Consider the following 24,619-nt stretch of genomic DNA (forward strand, 5'->3'; position numbering starts at 1 on the left):
ACATAAAGTTCCTGTTTGTGAAAACACCAAGGAGGCAGACAGGTACAGACAGATTCAGGGGCAACCATTTGTAATAACATCCACGATATACACTAAGTCTTGGAATAGTTCAGGAGGATTATGTTTAAACTAATAATGAACTCCAATTGTAAGCAAAAAGTTTTTGTCATTACCCGTAGGTTCCTCTGGGTTCATCTGCAGTTCAAACTCGGCCACAATGACCGACCCAGACTGACCCTCGGCCTCCAGGCGCCTGCCCTTCCGTCTCCTCCCACGGCGTTTTTTAGCGCGGCGGGTGCGTGTAGGGCGGTTGCCACAACGAAGGTTGACATAGTTTACCTGACATAGCTCTGTACAAGGGTACCTTCTTTGCTCTGCCATGTGAGAGAGGGACACTGTTAGAGAGAAGGACTGAAATCAGAGGTACATCTGTACCGGAGAGACATTTCATGGGAAAAAGGACCAAACGTCAAATGAACTCAACTTTTGGTACTCTCCTTTGAAAAATTCAACTTACAAGTGACCTTCTGAATATAAGATTTTGAAACATAAGTGAGTGTTCATTAAAATGATGATAAATACAGTCTTGAATTATTTTCTTACATCAACATTTAGTAATCATCTTTTTTTGGAAAATAATATGTGCACTCTTCTGTCGGTTACGTCATTATGGTTTGCACAATGCGTAAAAAGGGCATTCATTTCCAGTAAAAATTAATGGATTGAAGGACCTAATAGATACGTTCTTTGTTTAAGCTGACATGTCAATTCGGCAGTCACTTTTTGTTTGTTTTTGGTCCTAATTCTCATCAAATGTTGCATCAGGCTGCATCAGTAGAAAAGGCAAAGTAAAGAAACATGATATACATGTAGCATGTACAATATAGTAATAAAGACAACATACTGTAACTTGAAGTGCAATGCAATATCAACCATAATCATTCTCCAAGCTAGCAGTACACAAAATACAACTAGCATGGTGACATAATTGAAAAGAGTGGGCTTGAAGCTGAGCACCATTCACATGCAACAGAGATGTAGTTTCAGCATTTAAGTCATTAATGACTAAGATTAGTTCAGTTCAGTTCAGTTCAGGTCATCCTTCAGGTGACACTAAGATGAACATTGATGCAATAGACATATTGCTTAGGTATAGCAATTATGTAATGTGACTTTCATAATGTTCTAATTGATTTTGAGGGGGCACAGACATCTTTTTGTTTTTAATACAAGAGCTTATCCCTCAGGATATTAAAAAAAATCAAAATCATGATGTTTTATAGGCTGCCTGTTCAAAAACGACTGTAAACTGAAATGCCATAATGTTACATGTCACTGTGAATGGGATCAGCTTCACACTCAGATACATCACAAAACAAACAACATCAACAATGTATTTCAATTTCTTAAAGATAAATGCTGACATGACAAAAAAACAAAGTCACAAGTGATGGGAAATGGAGGACGATGGTGTTACATGCATCAGTGAGATTTTTCAGATAGGACATTTGCATGAAATGATCAACATATATTGTTACTCATGAATGCACACATAAAGGGAAAAGGGCAGCTAGAAAATGATACTGGTCAAAAGTGATTTGACTGACCAGTATCCTAACTTCAAAGCTGGGCAAAACAGTAATTGATAGCAATTTTTATCAGCTGTGTAGAAACATTGGCTAGTTGTCCCCTATATTTTTCGAGGTGAGACATCCAAGATTTGGCAACATCTACATATCATACATGTAATTATGGTCTTCTCTTTCCAAACCTTTTACAGCATATTGAAACAATAGTACAAAAAATGAAAAATCTTTATATTGTAGAAAATGCTAGAGCTGGGCAAATGCAATTGTTGCATGCAGAACGAAGCAAGGAAACTTGCATGGCTTTAGGAACTACTTTACATGCAATCACGTGGGTGCAAAGCTTGCATAATAACGTGGGCAATATGGAGCATAAAGGCATGTGCAAAAGCAAAAGAGAGCAGTTTACAGAGCATTTCGTGCATACATAATGTGATCTGGAAGCAATGGCACACTAGCACTGTGCTTTTTAACCCTGCCTGTAGCAATACAAAGCCACCAAAGAGACAATCCTGTCACAAGCACGCCTTGTCTACAGATACATGTACATGTCTATGCATCTGTTTGTACTAGCTGTAACTATGTACCAAGCCTATTCCTGGTGCATTTCATCCAGGTCAAGTTTTTCAAGAAGACGGAGAAAAGTAAATACTTAACATTGTACAGTAAGACTATGACAAACCACATTGCTGAATCTTTTGAAATCTTGGATATGAAGTTTGACAAAGGATATGTCTATGGTGCTGAATTTCATGTTATTACGATTTTACAGACAAGTCCATTACCACACTAGCATGTGCTCAATAAAATGCAGGTGCAAAAAGCAGTAACATGCATGAGTCTACTTGTCGTATTCACCCCCCCTCTCCCTTCTACCCTGGCTCAAAAGCACAGTGCATTGTGGGCAAAAGACAGTGCAGTTGTGGGGATCTGTGCTGGAAGGACATGCAGTTAGCTACACACAGGCACTACCATGTACATAGTTTGTATGGCTGTTGTATCACCTCTACTGTTTGGTTTGAAAATGTCAAAATCAAGTTGAAAGAATCACAATGATATAAAAGTCTTTCACTGTGCTGTTTCAATAGAAATAGTAATTTTTGGTCAAAATATCATATTTTTGTAACTATAGAAAATCTTCAGTGAGTAAAGTCCAGATAATCCCTAGTTGGAATATTAGTAGCTTTGGCCTAAAGTTACTGATATTCCAACAACAATGCATTAGTTGCATTGACGGCACTGTTATAACAACCATACCAAATATGGACAGGTCAAAGGCCACATCTTGTCTAAGACTGGCATCATTATAATATTACTTAGTACTTACATGTACATCATTAATCATGTTATGGTTAAAAAAGCTTTCATGGTTTAGATGTCTAACTTCTAACTGATGTGTTTAGCTGTGAAACATGACACATGAATTTCCTGGACACAAACACAGAAACTGCAACACAAATGTCACGTTGACTGACACAAATTCTGCATAAACCACAAGTTTGTATGGTATGAGGCTCAATGTACCAATGATATTGTCTGTAACCATGGACAACATTTTAGCCAATTTTCCTATCATTCCCAAATGAGAATAGCAAATATTCTTTTACCAAAGGATAATATTGGAGCATGATGTACAATTGTACGTGGTAGACATGTTAGCTCTTATATAAAAATCATCACATATTGAGTTTCGAAATGAAAATGCTATATCCACTAAGAATTTCCAGTTCATTTTGTCAGATGTGGTACACATATAATAACACTAGCACTACCTGATACTTGGTATGTTGAGCCACATTCAAGAGAAATAAATGGGAAAGTTGGTACCTATCTCTGAGTAGGACAAACCAGTTAGAGAGGACAACTCATGAGCTGCAGAGGAAAAGAGGAGAGAAAGGAAACGAGATTTAATTTATCAGAGATCATTAAGTTAAGGCAGTATTTCCAGTGTTTCCTCTGATGCCCTGTTCAGTTATGAATCATTAAATGACATTTGACGGCAAGGCTTTTGATAAAGGTGATGATTGCATAACCGCTTTGAATATGAATTGAAAATAAGTCCGCAGCAGCTAGAAATTCAGCTTGAAAACAAAACAGATCATAACCTAGCACTGCTGCACTAGATCGGATTTTGATAGCATCACTAACCAGCAATTGGAAAAGAAACATGCATATATGATACTTCAATTTCCATTATAAAAATACAGCTGCAAAATATCATAACTGATATGTACAGCTGATTGGATTTAAATTCAATCCATCTAATATAAAGCATATTTGGGTCTGTAGCAGTGTGAGAGGAAACACTGAATGTACAAGTATCACCCAAGAATATTACAGACACAGAGGCCAAGCTACTGTACAACATGCCTTCCACCCACAGTAGGAGTCCTGGTCACGTCAGAATGGTTCTCAATAGGGTTCAATCTATGAATGATCAATATAACATTTCCAGAGATGCCTTGGTACTGTCCATCTAACATTACAAGAAATGTATATCATGTTGCCCATTCAAAATGTCTGACATCTACTAGTATAATAGTCAGAATGAAAAGATTACAATGTTATATACAAGTACCTAAAAGAACAGCTTTGTTCCATTCACTAAGTGTAATACCCAGTACATTACACTGCAGCATACCTCTGTATAGCTCATTTTGATTTAGACTCATTCTTCTAATTCTAATATCAATATATATGGGTTCAAAAAGAACTTTGACACTAGAAAGATACATAATTATATAAAGTGCAAGAAATGCTCTGTATGCACTCTGGTCAATTTAGGAATTTCTCATTTTTGGTCACAATATAACAAAATATGATCAAAATATTGTGGCATGTAATCTTCACAATTGCCCTTGTTGTGTTTGTAAAACAATTATATATCAATCTTGTTACTGTTAAGTATTTCAACCTTATATGTTCACTTCGTACATGTAGCTTCACTCAAAATATTGTTACTTGTGAAATCTTAAACATTCTTATGAAGACATGGCAAAAAATCCGATGAAAGAAATACATGTATCAGGTACCCTCCAGTGAAAAACCTGTCACATAGAATTAATCATTGTCTCATGCAGGGGTCAATGACACATTGCAAGGAATCCATCTGGGCAGTGTAAGTAATCCCAGTACATGTATATAACTAAAAGGCTGTCACACTCATGATTCATTGTTCATCAGTTTGGGTCTGCTACAAATGTTGCTTCTCTGCCAAGTTCTAACTTGAGCATATGATCGCTTTCCTAAACTTCCTGTCAAGATACCGGTATTGCCCATTTCCTACCTGTATTCTACACAACTGGTCTGTAACTCCAGTAGGCCTTACAATGGAGCCGGTGACAGTGATTTAACTCCTACCAAAGAATCCTCAAACAAAGAGACGTAGCATAAACATGGGAAAAGTGCAAGAACCTGCCTGGTACAAACAGTACATTCTTTGTGACATGCTTTAGCTATTGTGACAGAGTATGCTGAAAACATTGGTCAGTTGGAGGTGACACCAAGACTCTGATGCTTGAATGTATTCCTTGTTTTCACAACATGAGCAGTACAGAGCTGTGGCTCAGTACAGAGACGTCATTGTGATAGCTCCAACGTGGCAATCAGAATCATGGGTAACATACATGTACATCTGGTAATCCAGTTATATCCCAAGAACTGGGAAGACCTAGTATTCTGATCAAAACCTGATGGTGGATTTCAAAATGAAAAGATGCATGCCTCTTAACTTTCATATCGTTCATCATTCTCATGAGGAGAACATAATAAATTTAAGTGCTGATAATGCCTTATATTAGAAGGATTGAGGAGACTTACTTGATAACGCCCTGCTAAAGTTGTCCTGGAACCGTTCTCTGTGTCTTCTTCTCAGTCGGCATTTGTCTGCCGAGAACTTAAACTGTGCTTTTCTCTTCAGGCTCGGGGCATTAACATGCTCTGCAACCAAAAGTACAAATCTTAAAGAAAACTTGGTCATAAATCTTCAACATCCTCCCTGACTGGAAAAGTCTTCTTTACCATGATTTCATCTACCACAATACAGCTACAATGACTATTTAGTACACAAATTATAGGAATTGTAGATGTTCGAATTTACATTGCAAAAGCAAAAAGTGCAAAAACATTGCACTCCAAACATATTCATGAAACAAAAGATCAGTAAGACTGTGATGCATCATGTAACTGCATACGACGTTTGAACAGTCCAGTTTTTACTCCCACCTGAGCAGCTGGGCATGGTAGCGTTGACCTTCTCGTGTGTCCACTCGTACTCAGTGTCACTGCCACAGCTGTAAGTGTAGGTGTCCTCTGACTCGGAGGAGAAGTGTGCGCTGGTCTTACAGGTCAGACCACACGTCTCCTTGTCTCCCACCTTGTTACAGGTGAGGACCGCCTTGGCAGGTGCCTTCAGGGGTATACACATCTCAGCTTCTGTCAAAAACGGAGGCTTAAGATGTCAGTTCTGTCCTCTTTTAAGAGACTTTTCCAATAACTGAAACAACCCAAATGGATGCGGACCATACATGTATGCCAACATTCATTTTGCTATGTGAATCATAATATTTAGTGTTAGCCAATGGTCTATTACCACAAAACAAGACAATGGGTTAAGGATTTACAATGAGTCAATGATACATGAGGGTGCAATGAAATAAGCAAACAATCATTACTTACCTATGCAGTCTTTTTTGTTGGGGTGGAGCTTATATCCAGCTCGACAGGTACACTCGTAGTGCCCCAAGTGGTTCTTACAGTTATGGAGACAGCCACCGTTGTTTATCGAACATTCATCAATATCTGTAAATAATGGGAAAACTGTTTAAAAAAAGCACTAAGGCACTAAGGTCAGGGGGAGCTTGTTATTTTATGATAGATTCTAATTTTCCGTATAAAAAATGCATTCTACTTCACAGTATACACTAAAAGTACCCACTAGTTGTGCACACATGAATAAAGCATCAAGTACTCTGGCAAGCTCTCCAAGTACCATGATCTAAGAATGTACCGTGCCTATGGTTGAATACTAGTACAATGTGCTTGCCAGGACTGCCAGCCGAACAAGTCAGTCTTGTAATGTACTTGATTTAATTTTGTTACACCTGCAACAGTGTATACAAACAATATACACTGACCTCCACAGTGCGTGATGCCATAGGCCTGGTAACCTCGGTTACAGAAGCACCCAAAACTACCCTGGGTGTTCTTACAGGTGTGGTCACACGTGCCGTTGATGGAACACTCGTCTATATCTGTGGGGAGGAAGACAAGTCATGGTTTCAGTCCACTTTTCTGTTTCACTACCTGCTACATATCTTCAAGACGTGTGAGCAAAATGCCACCTGATGATTCTTGTCATTATTGCATAAGAACAAAGGTGAAACTCCTGACTGCATTTGATTCAGGCCTTTAATCACTTTTTCTTTCAGGCTGTTGATGACTGGCCTGGATACTGTATTTATTTGGAAGAGGCTGAAGTTAATACAAGGTACAAGGTCATATAGTACTCTTTCTAGCTCTTAAAAGTATTAACTCCTCACAACTTCCACACACTTTACCAGACACATACCTATGCAGGTTCTCTCATCGGTGAGCAGCTTGAACCCCTTGTGGCAGGAGCAGGTGAAGCTGCCCACTGTGTTTCTACAGTCGTGATCACAGCCACCGTTGCTGATACGGCACTCATCAACATCTGAAGTAATCAATGGACAACGCGACCAAGTTACACATTGATACTCATTAATGATGCAAATTAGCTGATAGCTGCATAATTTTGTAAGGTGTTATAATATGTACATTAGGTAAAAATGTCAAGATGAAGTTGTTCAGGTCTCAGCAATGACACGAAGGACAGTCACAGAACATATCAAAATAGAAGTGTACATGCATTAAGGTGCAGTACTGCTCGAGTCTGCAAGGTGGCATTGTTCAAAATACTGTCAATTGTGCAGACAGCAATCGTAGTGAGCTGATGTTTTTCTGAATTATGTAATTTCAGCAAAATTTGCTTCAATTTCAGAATTGCTCAGACAGAGCTGGACAAAATTTGCTTGAATTTCATGCAAATTTATTTTTGTCTTTGTTTTCCATGAAAGGGAAGAATCCATATACATGTATGTGCAGCTTCATTATATTCTTGGATATTTTTGACCATACAATTAATAGAATTTCTGACACATGCAATTTCTACAGGTGCCAGTGGGGTATAGTCTCAAACTGGCGTCTTCAACAGATGTGTTAAACTTTAAAAATTTGCCATTGGGATCTGTGCACAGTTCAAGCTGCAACTTCAAACGAGATGGACGGATCGTATGGTCGGGTTTGATGTGGCTGCGACTTGTGGCAGCCACCGGATGTCCGCAGTGGAAAATACCAAGTGACATCAAATAAACAAGGGCAGAAATGGTGTGCTCAGCAAACACTGGGACCCTTTCACAACATCTGTACAAGAGGTTGCCATACATGGCACATTTTGTGTGGGGATGGGTGTCGCCTTCTGGCTTTAAATGAAGAAACCATGTCCAACACAAACACACGGACTGCGTGGTAAAGCCATATATCTTACGTCCCGAAGAAAGTGACTGTTTAGGAAGCACTTGGGACTGGAGAGCCGTGTTTGTGGTTTCTCCACACAAGCAAAGTGATCATGCACATGTTTTGGCCAGACTTTTCGGACAACAGTAACATTATCTAAGACTGTTGACTCCACTCACATTTTATGAATTGAACCATTTGTTGAGAGCGTGCTTATATTGGTATAATGTTCCCCTTGGCACAAAATAATTACACAGCAAGTAAAGTAAAGCATTGTGCACCGAGTGATCCCCGAAACAAAGTGTTCGAATTACTGGTAAACTTTGGCTACCAGAAGTCATCATCTGGAAACTGAGGTTAAAAGGGATCAGCATTGCTGCTGCATGGGTTGTAAACACGTGTAGTTGATCTTTGATTGCAACCATCATCAATCAGTGCTTCCAGCATTGTACTTTCTTGTCCTTTCCTTTTCCCTCAGAGTCAAAAAAAAGAGGCACAACAATTTCCTTTTTTTATATGCTGATATTTCATGCAGATTGACAATCATAGACAGGATACATGTATGTGTAGACCATGGTTCTAATTGACAAATGTTGGCCTGATGTTTCAATGCCATACGTGAGGTATAGAAACAATACCATATTTTAGAATGTGGGAACTGAAAAGACCTTGTCAACAGACAAGTTCTCATTCCAAAGTCTTTACCACAGGAAGTATGCTTCTCAGCTTCAAGTTGTTCAAAGCACAACGTTCAAAGCTGCGGTATAAAATGTAATCCAGTCGGACTATCAAACCGACTTAGAAGTACATGTAAAACAGTTCCGGAGGAATGCCTCTGCCCAACCTAAACACACAACATCAAAAGTTTCCCAATTCCGGCTGACGCACGAGAGAGCCCTATCAACCAGGCCTGTGCCAATACTCTATATGAGGGAATTGAACTACACCACGAGGGATCACTGCTAAGTTCAGAGGTTACAAAAGCAGAAGTCTCAGTACGGACACTTCAATCAGATGTATCATGGTCTCATGCAGCAGGGGCCGCTGACTAATTTTGTCCATGGATGAAAAAGTAGTAAGTGATATTTACCTAGACACTTCTTCCCATCTGGCTGCAAGGTGAATCCATCAGGACAGCTGCAGCGTACGCCGCTCTGCGTGTCTTTACACTGCCGGTCACAGCCCCCATTATTCACAGCACACGTCTCTGCAAAACATGAAAGTCCTCAGTAAGAATCACAATTTCTTACTACAAGACTTAAGTTGTTCTGGAATTTGCTAGTACACTGTAGTACAGAATCATTCACCTGTGAGGGAAACAGCAAAAAAGGAAATGGACCAAATTCTTTTAGAATTTTGCTCATTTCAAGATGTTGCAGAACAAAATTATGGTTCAATTGCTTGTCTCTCTCTATTGCATTATCCATTCTGCTCTCTCTATTACATTAGCCATCTCTGAGCTATCAAATCCACCTCCAAATTATCTACATGGAAGCGTGAAATTCTTGATTATCTGATGAGCAAATTTATTGATGATTGAGGTATTGGAGAAAGGTGATTATGTCATGTACACTCATGTCATGTAATGGAAAATCAATCTAATCTAATATGATGATGATGAAAAATTAAACTGTATTATGTGATTGTAAAATATACAAAGATTTTATGTACTAATTGGTGATACATGTAACTATATATACCTTGGATTAATCACATCAAGGAGGTTTAAAAGAGAATTAAACCTCCTTGATCCCATCAAATCTAAAAGAAAGATTCATTTACCAATGTGTGGAACTTGATTATAGAGACTACCAGTTGTACCAAACAAACAATGTTGAGATGTGACAATGCGAAACAACATGTACAATATACATAATGCACAATAGTTTGTTGAATGTAACATTATATCCCAGATTAGGACATGGGAGTTTTCCCGAGGAGCACAAATCCTGAAAAACATCAACAAAGTTGAAACTGGGAAAACATCTGTGAAATTGTATGGCAACAAACTTGTTTTGGGGACAGAGTGAAGAATGATAATAGCAACAACCGTTTCCCCCGACTGACTGCATAGCAATGTTAGGGACAACACGTCGAGCCCCTGAGGTCCAGTCTGGGTCATCCTAGGTGGAGCTCCTGGTATTTCATAAAATATACAACCCAGCAGGCCAACAGACCAGAACAAGTGCTACACTGGCGAGTTATTACACTTGACATGTATTAAGAATTTTGGAGGCAAAACCATCACAAACTGAAGTCATTCTTGGTATAATCGTGTGCATATGTTGTACAAAATTCAGCACTTTTACAGGAAAGGCTGTCTAGATTCTTGATAGTCTTTCAAAATTTGGTACTGTTACACCCTTCTACAAAATGAAAATCAGGATGGCCTATGACTAATGTGACCATGCAGTAACATGGAGGCGCACCTACAACTTAGTCACCTGACATGGAAAAGGAGTCATTCAAAGTGTCCTCGACCTGGCCAACACTGACTTCTCAAAGTCAAACCAACACAATCCTCATACCATTCTTCTTTACAAAAAACTTAAGCCAAGAATAAAGATAAACATTTCACTTTGCAACAGGTCCAGAAAAATGTGCCTGTCAACAAAAAATGCAGGGTGTGCTAGATATTGGTGAAACGGTGTGCCCTTTGGAGAGATAATGCCGCCGCAGGGTTGAGCCTTCGCAGTTCTCTGTAAACAGAGAAACAGGAGCGACTCAGATGTGTTACAGTTGAGTCAGATTAGGTTTCTGGATTATGTCGGGAAGGCATGTCCAGGCAGAACAGGACCTGGCAGTCCTGCTGAAATACCACAGGTATCCTGTAGGAAATGGTCGCAAATAGCTGAGGAAACATCCAATGAAAACTGTTCTCTTAAACATTCAATTGTTTTAAAAAGGCACATTCATTCAGTTATCGAACATGAAAATATGATTTTCAATAACTCTGTGTGCATACAATGGTATACGTATGCGTGTCCGTCATTGATTTTACAATCATTAGAAAACTACATATTACAGCTAACAATGTTCTGTCGAGTACATTGGATCTAGAAATGGTTTTAAAACCTTGTCTTGACACTGTCAGGGAAAACTTCTAATTGTACATGTACAGGCCAAATCAAAATTGTTTACAGTGTTGTGGTTTTGCAAAGTCAATCTCCAAGCAGAATATTATCTCTTCCTAACCGAATCATCCAAAAAAGTGGTAACGGTAAAAAGAGAATATCTCCAACAATCAAATCGGATTCCCAAATTGAATTTTGGACATGTTTCATGGAGTACTCCTGAATACGGTGTTTCCCTGAAGCAGTCAAGAGTAAGTTGCAGATATGGAGTTATCTGTGATGTTAGAGGAGGAACATTACATTGCCATGGTTACAGACAAGGTCTGCAGTTTCTCTCAGGCAGCCTGAGTGGTTCACAGACCTGGCTTCCATCCATCCTGGGCTAGGAGCCGATTACGTCAGACAATAAGTGACGTGTACGTATTGGGGGCTGACATTGTGTCTCTACATCATGGACCTGGGCCACAACTAATGAGGGGAAATGGGAACTTAAAGAAAACAAAGATTACTTCAAGTTGACTTCACAGTCAACACAGAGCTCCAGAACGTCCTGTGACCTGGTCAGGTACATCAAGAATGATTGGACAGGAGAGACGGGGAAAACATGTCTGGTGATAAAAAGTTTAAAATAGTGTAAGACGTTTTTCCTGAAGTGACTGGAACAGTATTTCTGCATGGTGTAATGTCAAATCGGTCTTCTAAGTACGACACACCAAAGGCAAGGCAGTTGGCTACAACAAAGGGAAGTCGTAAGAAGCATGGCACATCATTCTGGGAGGAGTCAGAAGACAGATGCTCTTCCATTTTAGAGGATGACTCAGAAGATTAGTGAAAGTGCAGATGAACTTTTGTTTTCCAATTCCCACTCCTCTTAACTCAAAATCAAATTGTGGTAACATTGTTGTCAACCAAAGAACCTACGATCATCCACATTTTCATCAGTCAGTAATTTTGTAGAAAAAGTACTTTGATTTGGAATAAAGTGCTGTTCTCTTTCAAAATATAGATGATATATTATAAATATAATTACTGTATCTTGTAAAGACAAGGTTTGTGTCAACTGTACGTGTATGCACATAACATTACTGCAAGAATTTCAAAGTGAAAGGATCAGCAACCACTGTCAGGTAACCAAGGCCTGGCCACTCCTTACAGCTTTTGGCCATGGCGAACACGTCTGAAGTGAGGTACATTTTGTACATGTGCTTTAAGTAAACTTGGTTGTGTATCACTTTGAAAAGGACAAAGCCATCTGCCACTTCAGAAGTCCTGTCAGGCTTCCTGAGGGTGGAGTACTTGGACATGTAAGTTAAGGGGGCTGCACTGGTGCGTGGAGCGCGCACTGTTCAGCCTGCGATCTGATGACTGCTTTGATTGAATCGGGTTACACGATTGGTTGCCCTTGCCTTCCCATGACCACTTACCTTTTGTAGGCCAGACACCAGAACCGTGTAGAACCAGTCAGGCTGACAACCCTCTACATTGCTGGGCTGGACACAGATATGCTCACATGCACCTGCTACCTTCGTACTATCTCAGTACACATTATTATATCAATAAAATATTATGATTTAAGACAACTTCTTAGCAGAATATGTCTCCCTCCCATCTCTGTTTCACACGAAGTGTTCTCAAAGCTTTTATTTGGACTAAAATTTAATGATTACTAAGTGAGGTCCCTATCTAGAGTGACTAAGAAATCATTGAGGATAGTGAAGCTTTTACGTTTTTTGCATGACTAAAACTCAATAAAACGGTTGTCAAGTACACAAGTTAAAACATGGACCATGATCAAGCCTGACAACTGCCCTCATTCCTCTAACCTCTGTGAACACCGGTGCCTGACAACTGTCTGACATTTCTGTACATGTAGTGACATGACAAGCCCAAAATAAACTCTCTAAGCTTAAAGGTATACATAATCAAGTCCTGGACATTTGTGCCGGGAAAAGAAACCCCAGAAGGTAGCCAAATGAACTATTTGTAACCTCTGCAACATGCAATTTTTGTCTGCAAAAATTCATTGCTCAAAGGTAGAAAATGGTTGGACAAATTAGTGGACACATAAATATGTACATGTGTCTGTGCAATCTACATTCATTTGTCCATTGAATAAGACAATCAGTCTTTGCCTGGTAACTTCTGTGCAGAAAAAAATCAGGTCTTTCTATTGTTACTACTTGCATGTTACACTTATTTTAACCTGCCTACTGGGTTCGGGTTTAACACACTCTCTATCACAAAGAGTTCTATATAAAGGTGGCAAGAATCAAGCCTTTATCACGGCTTGTGAAGCTTTTCTATGCATCTATGAGCCAGCATAGTTTGCCTAAGAAAGCAATTCACTGCCTTCCCCAGTCATCAAAAGGTCAGTGCTTAAAATAGAGGTCTTAAGGAGCATCTTTATTTGTGGAATTCCTCGTGAGTCATTTTTGGGGAGCTGAAAAAAATTGTGGTCAACGGTTTCAGATGTATCATATTGTGACGTACAACTAACTGGAAATGATATCATTGAGAAGCTTTTAAGTTTTTTGTTGTTGTTGTTCAGGAAAGCACTTTATCCTAGGGTAGAAAATTACTGAGCATTGAAACATGCTAAAAGCTGTCAAAACTTGCAGTTCCAAAGATATCAAGACATTACCATTCGTATTTGAGAATCATCATGGCTATAAAAGTTAAACAAAATAACTTTTTGTGAGCTATATTAATAATAGCATATAGCAAAATAAAGGAAAAAAGAAAGGCTTTCCAACAACTGAATGGCTCAGCAATTTCAAATGGGAAAGAAGGCAAAATTCTCTTCACACACTTAAGTTGCCCAAGTACTGTTTAAACTGTTTTCTCACAGCTTTAATCCCATAGGTAAACACGTTAAGCCAATCTCAAAATGGTACCATACAGAAGAGAGTGTGGGCTTCTCCTGTCAATCTCTTAATACTTTGGTAGCACTGCTAAACTTTTGATGGCATACTTTAACACCATCAACGGGAAATATTTAACCCCAAAATGTCGAAAGAGGCAAAGAAAGAAGTTTGGTAGACATCCCCAATATTTGCAGACACATTTGCAAGCAGGACAAGAGAAGTAAACAGAAAAGGATACACATATCCTGCAGTCCAGATGGGCAGCATGCTTATAGAGGAGGGGAGTCAGGGGAACCTACCTTTAGCTTTGGTCCAGGAAAAACACAAGCAGATAAGGCACGTCAGGAGCACCAGTCTTCTGAATGTATCCATCACAAGGGAAGTGGTAATCCTGCTGAATCCTGAAGGGTTCTTAGGAGGAAGCACAAACACTGCGGAGTACGTCTTCAGGCCTCAGTGCAACACGAGTAAAGCTCAACCCATATCGACAACGTGCAACTGCCAATCAGCTGAGCTGGGCACCCCCCGGGGACTAGAAAGGATGCATTGTACGGGGAGTCTGCAGGGGGCAGGTCAGGTTCACTGGAAACGGCGGCCGTCACCGCCCGCAGCCGGCACAGGTCTGCACGCACCACCAGCCGCCCAGCACCGCTCCACTCTCCTACATAAACTGTCAGACCCGCCTGCCAATTTGTAACCAAAAACCCGCTGTATTAAGGCAGAAATAGCTTAAGCCCGGCACCATTCAGGACGGGAGGCACACCGTTGCGAGCGCACTGTTTGCCGAGGATGTGCCCCGTCTCCTGGACTGGGGCTTTTGAAGTGCCGCTGCCTTTCCGCCCGGGTGGAAAATGAATTTGTAATGACTTACATCTCAGTTGGACAGCTCAGAGAAACAAACACTGCGGGCCAGCCTGCCACTGTGTCAATATTGCCTTTCAAGCCTTGTCTGTGTCAATCCTCAACAAAGTTAAACACACATACCACGTGCAGGACATCAGATAGATGCACAACATACATCCCGCCTGGGGAAAAGGTAACTTGGCGCACAGAACTCAAACGAAACTCACTCTGCCTTTTCCACATTTTCACTGGTACCATACACCGCACATACAGGCCTGCACTTATATGGTACTTGACTGACTTGCCGTGATTTGTTTAGACATGATATCTGGAATTCCTCCTGTTACTAAGGACCTGCTTACACCACTTTATCAGGTGTATGGAACTCAGGGAAGGGTGACACATGCAGCATACCAGAGGTGTTGGATTCCTATTTCAGACAGTGCAAGCAGGGCTTTATGTCGGTATGCATTTATTTTCTGAGGATCATTTCTTTGGCAGCTATTTTGACTGCAGCATGTCCTGGATATTCAAACATCAGTGGGAATGTCACATGTATGAAGCAGTGTTTGGCACAGGATGAGAATTGAGCTCATACAGTTCTGGCTCTCACCACTAGATGGCTCTTTTGAATAACAGTGGACCTGCTGGGTCTGAGGTCTTCTACACAGGGATAAAGAACTCTCCAGGACCCTAAAAGCATTCACTTTCTAGAACTGGTCAACAGGTGAACCCAGAGCTGACAGGTGCCAAGTCAATTTCAACTGGTATGATGTGTCAGGTATTTCTTACCATGATGGTGGACGTTTCCAGGAACTGTTATATTCCAATATCAATTGGTAGCACTGGTACATGTATTGTATTAATGCACTGTGAATGTCCACTGAGAATAAAGAATGGTGTCTTACCAGACTCACCTATACAAGTCTTGCCATCAGAGGCCAGGAGATAGTTGAGGTGACAGGTGCAGACGGGACCATTGTCTGTATCCTGGCACTCATGCTGACAGCCTCCATTTCCATGGGAACATGTCACTGCAGCAGGGAAGAGGAAAATTGCTGGACATGTCATTATCAAACCTCAAAAGCTATGTACATTAAAACCGTTTTAAATTTGGGCTTTAAACTCATCTTTTAACTTGCTTGGCCAGACAAAATAGACCAATGCTGACTGTCTATCTCAATTAGCACTTCAACCAATGATAGCATGGCAATTAATGATTCAACCAATGAAAAAGAAATTTTGATGAAGGTGGAAGGGCTCATTATGTAACAATAAACACTTCATTGGGCATGTGGCAATGTCATACCCATAAATGAGCCAACTCTGTATGAATTGTCTACATACAGTACTAGTGTAGCAGCGTAAACACATTATGTAGAACATTGTACCTATACAGTCCTTCCTGTTGGGAGCTAGTTCAAAGCCAGGCCTGCATTGGCAGATGGTTCCCCTGTTGGTCTCCTGGCAGATGTGGGCACAGCCATGTTCCTGCTTCTTACAGTTCCCTAGAACAACATCACAACATCCTGACTGCATGGCCAGAAGGATTCAAAATACCCTGTACCTTCATTTCATTGTGGTGAAACCAACACTCTGTACCTCCTTGTCTTCCATAGTCTAAGAAAGAGAAGTCAAACCCCTTAGACATAGTTTTAGACATAGCTATAGCTCTAGACAACTACCTTTCATCATGTAGATTTTAGTTATTTTATACTACGTTTCATTGTTCTTTTATGTCTGTAATCTGCAATTAGCCCCCCGGGCATGAATTTGCAATAAACTTCTCTATATAACCTATATGATCTCAAAACCTTTATCCTCTTCTTTACACTTAGCAACTTTATATAATAGTTTCAAAGGTGACATTTGAATGTATTGTATGATTATTTCTCAATGACCTTTCACTTGACCATAAACCAACAACTCAACAATTTTGTCCAAATAACCAGTACATTTGTACATGTAGAATACTGATTTTCACATGTTTCTCACTTAATATTCATAGCAAAACACATCAGAATCATTTGCCATATAGCAAATGGCACTTATCCTTTGCTGTGGGCTGTACTGAGTGGCAGGCAGGGGCTGGCCATGGGTTACTGGGGTAAAGTGCAGGGTTTATAGACAAAACTTGGCTGTGTTTGTGCGAGTCCTTGTCAACATCCAGATGAAGCTGCAGGACTGACGAGGTTCACACTGCGCGGTGTCAGCTTCTACACGGACATCAGCACTTGGTGACAGCACCAGCCAGAAGCCCTACTCACCTGCTGCTGACACTACTAACTTCAGGGGTTTTCAGTCAAACAACTACAAGGCAATCATTTTTCTACCTCCCACATCCTCCAGATCTCTTTTGGACCCCCTTTCCAATAGATGGCAATCACTGAGCAACCATTGAGCTACTAAAATTGGACTTGTGTGACCTTTGATTTCATAATTGGAATATGATGCACAATGCAAAAGTATTATGATTTGGAAAAACAACAAAACATTAAGAGACTTGTTGTCTATGTAATTTGTTCAGGGATCTGTCAAATACATGGTCACTAAGCAGCTGAAGCCTCTGGTGGAAGGGGGTGTTACTCTTCAAACAGTTTGTACACTGTCTGAGGAATATCCTCTTTTTTACACAAACTTCATAATTCTGGTAAAGTCTATCCAGTAATTTCAAACCATCACTCCAATTAAATGATTGGCATGATGCTAATGGCACATCACCAACCATCATGGTGAGGAGTTTACAAACATATAAAATGCACAACAACTTAGCTCACTTATCTGAACCTTAGCACCAGAACCATAGAATTTGTGCTCACCACTACCTTTGTTACTGATACAGGTGTGGCCGTTGTCGCTCAGGACGAAGTCTGCACTACACAGGCACTCATAACTCCCCATGTTGTTCAGACAGATCTGCTGACAACCGCCGCGGTTTACTGCACACTCATCCACATCTGAGACAGGGAAAAACAGTACAGGGCAAGTTCAATCAATGGAAACAAAGTTATATGATATTGTATATGGAGGCTTTACCTTGATGTAATGACCATACTTACTTCATGATCAAGGTACAGAGGGTTTGGGTGGCTGAGGTGTGGGTGTATCTGAGTGTTCATCTGGAGAGAGGAGGTTGACATGCATGGGGGACAATTGACAGGCAAAATAACAGGTCAAAAAGTCAGACATATAAAATGGGATGACCTGGAAGGTCACGAAAATCCCCAATACTTCCTGGAAGTCCAATCTCACTGATTTCTTGAAAGATCTATCTTTCTTTTAATGTTATAATTCTTTCTTAAATCAATTTTGGATGAATAATTTTTTTTATCCTCCCACTGTCAGCTAGTGCAGTTCTTTTTTTGATCTGCAGTGTACCCTCATGACACTTTGATGGTTGTGTCTGAATGTTCCTTTCAAGAGGGATGGCACTTTTTGCATTACTGCCTTGGCTTAGGAGGTCAATAGCCTGGGTGCCATCCAGAGACCTGTAGCAAATCAGATGGCTCCCAGGCTAGGATGCTAACGGCAAAAGATATTTCTATTTTTCATCAAAAAACACCATACAGTCATCCTGGTATGTATGAAGGCTTTACATCATAACGTTGGACCTGTCTACACTGGATTTGTGCCAGCTCACGTCCCTCAGCTTGTTCTACTTACTGTTTCCAAAATGTCAAGTTGGCAAATTCTCCTTGAAGTGAAAATAAACCACTGCATAATGGCGTGTTTATTTTTCCTGCCCCTGACAGAGTTTATTTCCCCTACAAGTGCGGACAGATTGACTGGGATGTTATCTGTAGGGCAGGTCAAGAGCCCCATGGCTGTGGGAGAAAGCCATGAGCGTGCGAGCAGAATGTCAATAGCTTTCACCATGACTCACTTCTTTGCCAAAAAGCTTAAGGTATTGTAGGAAACACGGACCAAATGCTTTGGGTTACAACAGGAAGGGCAAAAAACAGTTGATGAGTCAGTTGTGAGAGTTCTAAGAAAGTTGCATACATTTTCAGGTGATATCAATAGCAAAATGCCAAAACCATTTCCTTGATAGAATATCCCAATTAAGAATATGTTTTGCCTCTCATACTAGACTTAATAAATGTTAGCTGCCCAATCCCAATACTTCTCTGATACACTGTCTAACTGTAAACTAGGAATAATTGCCATCCGACCAGAGTGTTGTTGTGCCTTTATTTAACCTTGAACAACTAACATTCAACAACCACTTTTCATGGAGGTCAACGGGACAAACGCACATTGACTTTAGCACTATGAGTAGCCTTTTGCAATTGGCTACCAATTCTCTATGCACAGCTATGGTATTAATTAAGGCAGCAGGGACAAGGTTTGAAATGGATCAGATTCTGCAAATGTCCTATATTACAAGAAAGAAGGGGTTGATTAGACAGATGGGAATGCATTTTTTTCTGTCCTCCATACCCAAGCACCATAGGTCTTTCTGAAACTGTTGCACATATGTATTACACTTATCATAGTTATAGGTAACTGTGTTTATGTACCCTATTGCACGTGCAATACATGTATTCCACATGTATTGTATATGGACTGTTAGACCATTTTTTCAAATCTTGGTCGTTCAACGGGCAATGTGTAGTTTTAGGTGACTGTGTTTATGTACCCTATTGCACGCGCAATACATGTATTCCACATGTATTGTATATGGACTGGTAGACCATTTTTGCAAATCATTCATGTGTAGCTTACATTTCCTACAGGGCAACAGAGTACAAATTCCCAGGAAAAGGGGCTTCTTTTCATTAAACAGGCAGAGTGTTCTATCCATCAGAAATGTGGGAAATCCACTTAAAATGTTCCGAATACTTACCAAGGCCTGAACACAATTATCCTGACAAGTAGGCTTTATCTGGCCTACCTCACTGTTTCTTTTGTATGTTGACCAGAGACAGAAAGTTACAGTGTAATAGTATAATCATAAGGATGAAGATATCATTGTCTGATGATATCTAGCAGTGTCTACTAGATGTGTACTCTAGTATTGTGGTAGCACCTGATACTGGGCAATAAAAGTTTTATTGTCAGTAACTGGTCAGTGTATTGACTAAGACATAAGTTATTTTGCCCCGTCTGCTCCTAACGATCAGTCTTTCAAAAATTCAACTACTAACATACTACCAGCTACGGCCTGATCGCTAAGTACTTTTTCCTTCCTGAAATTGACCTTCCTTTTTTTTTCTTTTTTCTAGAACCTCTTATAAGTTCAAATAAACATGCGGCAATTCAAAACTGCACTCAGTCCCCCATATTTGTTCAACTAAGATTCTTGAGTACTTTCAATTCATGTTCAAAGTAGGAAAAAGATTCTCTCATTAACCAGTGATAGCTTGGTTAGTCTAGACTACTTAAGGAATAAAGACTCCTGCCAAAGCTGTAAACAAAGTGTCTTGAAGGGCTCAGACGGAGATTTATCTTGATACTTTCAGTCCCCACCTCATCAATTACTCCGCAGGAAGACCTGGGAAGGGTTGCACACAACGGTGGTTAAAGACCACTGAAAACAAATTAACACCCAATTCTGGACCTTTTTAGTTAAGCCCCTAATCGAAGGCAACATCTGAGATATTCCAAGCATGTAAAAAGGCTGTCATGCGTATGTGGTTTCCGCAGGTCGTAGGAAAAGGATCCAGGGAGGACAATCCACTGAGACCCTGTTTAGACTGGGACCAGTTAAAGGCCCTACAAGAGTTTTCAGGAGAAACCAGAGTCTTCTTAAATCCGAACAAGCTTCTTTATTGCATCCGGAGCTTGGCCATAGCACTTAGTCCAAGTGGGATTCTTAAGATTCTTTTGAAAATGAAATTGAATAGAAAATTCAGAATTTCTGTATTTCATCTGGCATGGTATAACCTAACAATGTTACATCATTATTTTACTAATTCTTACAGTTTGCTTCATGAAGATGACCACTTTAACACCTGATCAAGGTGACCAGCTGAAGTACCTGCTTTGGAAAAGTGTGTATACAAATGGTATACATTGCTGTTCTACAACAAAGCAAGGACATCAACTTTTAGGAAAAGGTTGAAAAAATGCAGTTCTAATTAGAGTATTGGGTGGCTGAACTGACCTACATTTGATACAATTTTTGGTAAGACATGCTGTAAATGATGAGTGCAGTGGTGATTTTATTCTACATACCTGGCTTTGTCCATTCAGCCTTTAGCCTATAAACTTTTCCAATGATCAACCACCAAAGCAAAAATCCAGACTAGTCTCTATACTACAAACTTGTGTGATGACACAAAAGTGACAGTAATGCACCATTATAGTAGTTATACATTATGCATAAAAAGAGCTGAATTTCAGAAAGGCACAGATCGTCTATGAATGTTGTGGATATTTTCCATGTCTACATTTTTTTGGAGGGTAACTTAATCCTGCAATTAGCAACCACTGTGTCTGCTTGGTAATGTCACTCCTCAGCTTGGGTCAAATTAAGATTTCACATAGAACCTGTGAATTCCGCACCTTAGTGAATCAGGTCACACTTAAGGCTCTTTGCACCAGGAATGTGAGATTCACTTGCTGCAAGGTCACAGTAATAAAGCTGACCTTGGGTTTATACAGCCACTTGATACTGTATTAAGGCTAGCCAATCTCCATGGATAAACCAGATTACTGTAGCATTAATACGATGTCGTAAAACTAGGGCAAGAATAACTGGTTTAGGTTAAAAGAACTTAGTAAAACACAATCAAAGTTGGCTGCAAGAGATTAGTAAAACTAAGTAGTTTGCCATAATCTTTCACAATCAAACCTCCAGCTTCTGACATCTGCACATGTTTCAAACCTATCGGGATATTCACTGATAGACTTTTAAACTGTGTGGCATGTATACAATGTACATGTACGAGTCTAAGCCATCTGCAGAAAATCTTCACATATGTATAGCTGGTTTAAAAATATGACATTGAACCATATCTGTGATTCACAAATTTTGAAAATACTTCAGATTGCTTTAAGACAGGTTGAAGTGTCACCCAGTGAAGATGTCGCCCTGGGTGAAGGGAAGAATGCCAGATCTTGGCTTCCTCACTCCTCACTTTCCAGCCAATTAAAGACTTCTTGAGGGATATGCTGAATTCTTGGGAAGGAGCGGCATTAGAGGTGGTGACGGAACTTCTTAGCAAGCGTCGGGCTGATACTTACAGCTCCACCCCTGTACGTAACCACTTCAGACACTTGAACAGACAGGCAGCAGTTCCTTGCTCTTTAAGTGAAGCGGAGACAAATTTTTCAACATCCTTCATCGAATTTTGGTGTTTCTATCCCTTTTGTACGTGGTATTAAATGTCAAAAGGACCTGGTTCACACTGCTTTTAATAGTCTTAATTAGAATTCAGTATTTTAGGAAGTAGTACACTATTGCAATTGTCTCCCTGAAAGGGAAAGGTTGAATCATAATTTCCAACAAAATTGACTTACCCTATCAAACATTTGACAGAGTAAGTCCAACATTTGTGTTGGAAATCACAGTTCAACCTTGCTTCAGGTGTTGAAGATGGAGACGTCAAAGCAAACGAAAGCTGACACACAAACCTTGTACATGTGTATTGTCCTGCTCGACTAAAATGTACGGAATCTGACATTGTTCATTCTGGAATGCTGGACTTGAACATGTCTAAATACAGAAGTTAATTGGAGGAAAAGAATACTCGAGAAGTGCTTACTGAGTATGATTGACAAGCCATCTGCCTCTGAAGGCAAGCAGCCAACATACAACTGTGAGAACTTGGGACCTCTCCAGCAATACAACCCTTCCCTCCAGTTCTCCTGGGCTCCAGACTATGCTGCATAGAAAGGGTAGGGCTGAAAGGTGTTGACAGCATGCAGAATGTGGAAAATAGGAGACTGGGGGCCTGGGACTCATTTGCTTTCCTTGAGTGACTATTGGGTCAGCTAAATAGCCTGCTTGGGTTCTCCACAAAACCCTGTTGTGTGTGGACATTGTACATTTTGTGTCGAATTACCTGCCAGCAGTAACAACATTTCTTACCTCTAACTCTGCGTCAGACACATTTTTATGCCTGAGGTAGAGTTGATCAATACATTGTTCAATTATAGACTAATTGGTCAGAACCACCACATGGCTGAGTGTACTTCTACTCTTTCTGAGAAGTGTTGCAGGTTCTTTAAGTTTAACATGCTCAAGATGTGGTTCTCCTGGAAGTGGGAACCTACACGTATGTACAGCTCAGTAGATTTAAATACCTAATCCTTACTTTAAAGCAAAGTTACAGTAAGCTTTCTCAGTACTGGTACTGTGTCTCTTCTGTATAAAAAGGGTCATCTTCTCATGAAATGTCCCACTGACCGATACAGTTGTGTCCATCGTCGTGCAACATGAATCCATCGTAGCAGTCACAGCGGTAGTTCCCTTGCGTGTTGGTACACTCGTGTACACAGCCCCCGTTATTCACTGCACACTCGTCCTCATCTGAAACAATTAATTGTATCACCATTCTATACACATGTACATCATTGTTTGATATAAAAGAATTTCAGTGGTTACCTAAATGATACACAAGAGTCAATTTGCATGGCAAAGAAGGATGGATTTGATAGCTGAAACTGAAGAGTGTAGAGAAAGAGATTCTTTCACAACCAAACGTTGTTCTCAGTTGGTGTTACCATCACTGATCCCAATATTTAGCAGGAATCAACATAAATCAACACTCACAATTCCTTGCATCCCCGGGGCAATACTTTTATGCAATACCAACAATAGTCAAAGGGGGAGCTGTTGAACAAAGTTGCAGAGAATTTTCCAGGTCACAGACTTGTGTGTTTTCTTTACTCTACTGTCCACACTTGCACATGCACAGTAATACTCTATACTGAGTAAAAATCATGTTGGGTAAAAGATGCATTGTGTGATCCTACATCCTGATATTGATGTCGAATATTTTTTTTATCTGAACGTTAATAATTTTACAAGTACATGTATAAGTACATTTGTATTAGGAGAACAGTCCTACTGAATTCATTTATAATCCATTTTGTAGGAAGTTCAAAAAGTCACCTTTTTTGTTTCAAGACAGCTTGAGAAATCCAGACAGTTCCTACAAGATGTGATTTATCAAAGGGTCTGAGAACGACCTGCTTGCCAAATTCACACACAAGGCAGTCGTTACAAGTGTAACAACAACCTATAACTCATCCGACAATTACAGAGTACAGACCATTCCACAAAGTCCTTTTGGATTGTTTCCTAACCGAAGCCCATTATTTGGACATATCTGGGATAAACGTGTGATTAGCCCCCTGCCAGGCCCTTTTTGAAGGTGATTAGGCTGCGACAATATGGCAAGCCTCCAATAATGTTCACTATGATTTTCATGATTATCCATGTTGTGTAACACTGTGCAGAGAGACTGACTGGCGACTGATTTGACAACTCAAGCCACAAAATACCCATAATTATATACAGAACAGATGGTTTGGCTAAGCAAGGCGGCTTAATACATTGGCTAAGTTACAACGATACAGTACTAATCTCAACAGTAAATCTATATTATTATAAACACTATTTTATGTTAAACTTAACACATTAATAATTATTATGTATCCTTTGTGGAAAATAGTGTCCATGATCATATCTAAATATTTTCTTAACTCATGATCAACAATACACAATAATTCTTAGAAAATAAAGTTTTTTGTTGTGCAATTGATTCCA

General features: G+C 39.9%; 1 protein-coding gene across 19 annotated transcripts in view; it reads right to left on the minus strand.

Annotated features, from left to right (window-relative positions):
* The window catches only part of LOC109475463 (signal peptide, CUB and EGF-like domain-containing protein 1), a 62,005-nt gene that overhangs the window by 8,906 nt on the left and 28,480 nt on the right, over positions 1–24,619 (minus strand). For 9 of the 19 annotated variants that reach the window (XM_019776067.1, XM_019776063.1, XM_019776073.1 and 6 more), the window contains 12 exons: positions 23,255–23,377; positions 17,721–17,858; positions 16,293–16,409; positions 15,810–15,935; positions 9,211–9,327; positions 7,156–7,278; positions 6,722–6,838; positions 6,264–6,386; positions 5,811–6,020; positions 5,406–5,525; positions 3,414–3,458; positions 174–395 (listed from right to left, as the gene is read on the minus strand). In XM_019776067.1, coding sequence (XP_019631626.1) covers positions 174–395; positions 3,414–3,458; positions 5,406–5,525; positions 5,811–6,020; positions 6,264–6,386; positions 6,722–6,838; positions 7,156–7,278; positions 9,211–9,327; positions 15,810–15,935; positions 16,293–16,409; positions 17,721–17,858; positions 23,255–23,377 — 1,581 coding nt within the window. The remainder of the gene's footprint in view (positions 1–173; positions 396–3,413; positions 3,459–5,405; positions 5,526–5,810; positions 6,021–6,263; positions 6,387–6,721; positions 6,839–7,155; positions 7,279–9,210; positions 9,328–15,809; positions 15,936–16,292; positions 16,410–17,720; positions 17,859–23,254; positions 23,378–24,619) is intronic. The other 10 variants (XM_019776066.1, XM_019776068.1, XM_019776070.1 and 7 more) reach the window with 10 other exon arrangements.

This window comes from Branchiostoma belcheri, unplaced genomic scaffold, assembly GCF_001625305.1.
Source record: "Branchiostoma belcheri isolate BF01 breed outbred unplaced genomic scaffold, Haploidv18h27 scaffold34, whole genome shotgun sequence".
NCBI classification, from domain to species: Eukaryota; Metazoa; Chordata; class Leptocardii; order Amphioxiformes; family Branchiostomatidae; genus Branchiostoma; species Branchiostoma belcheri.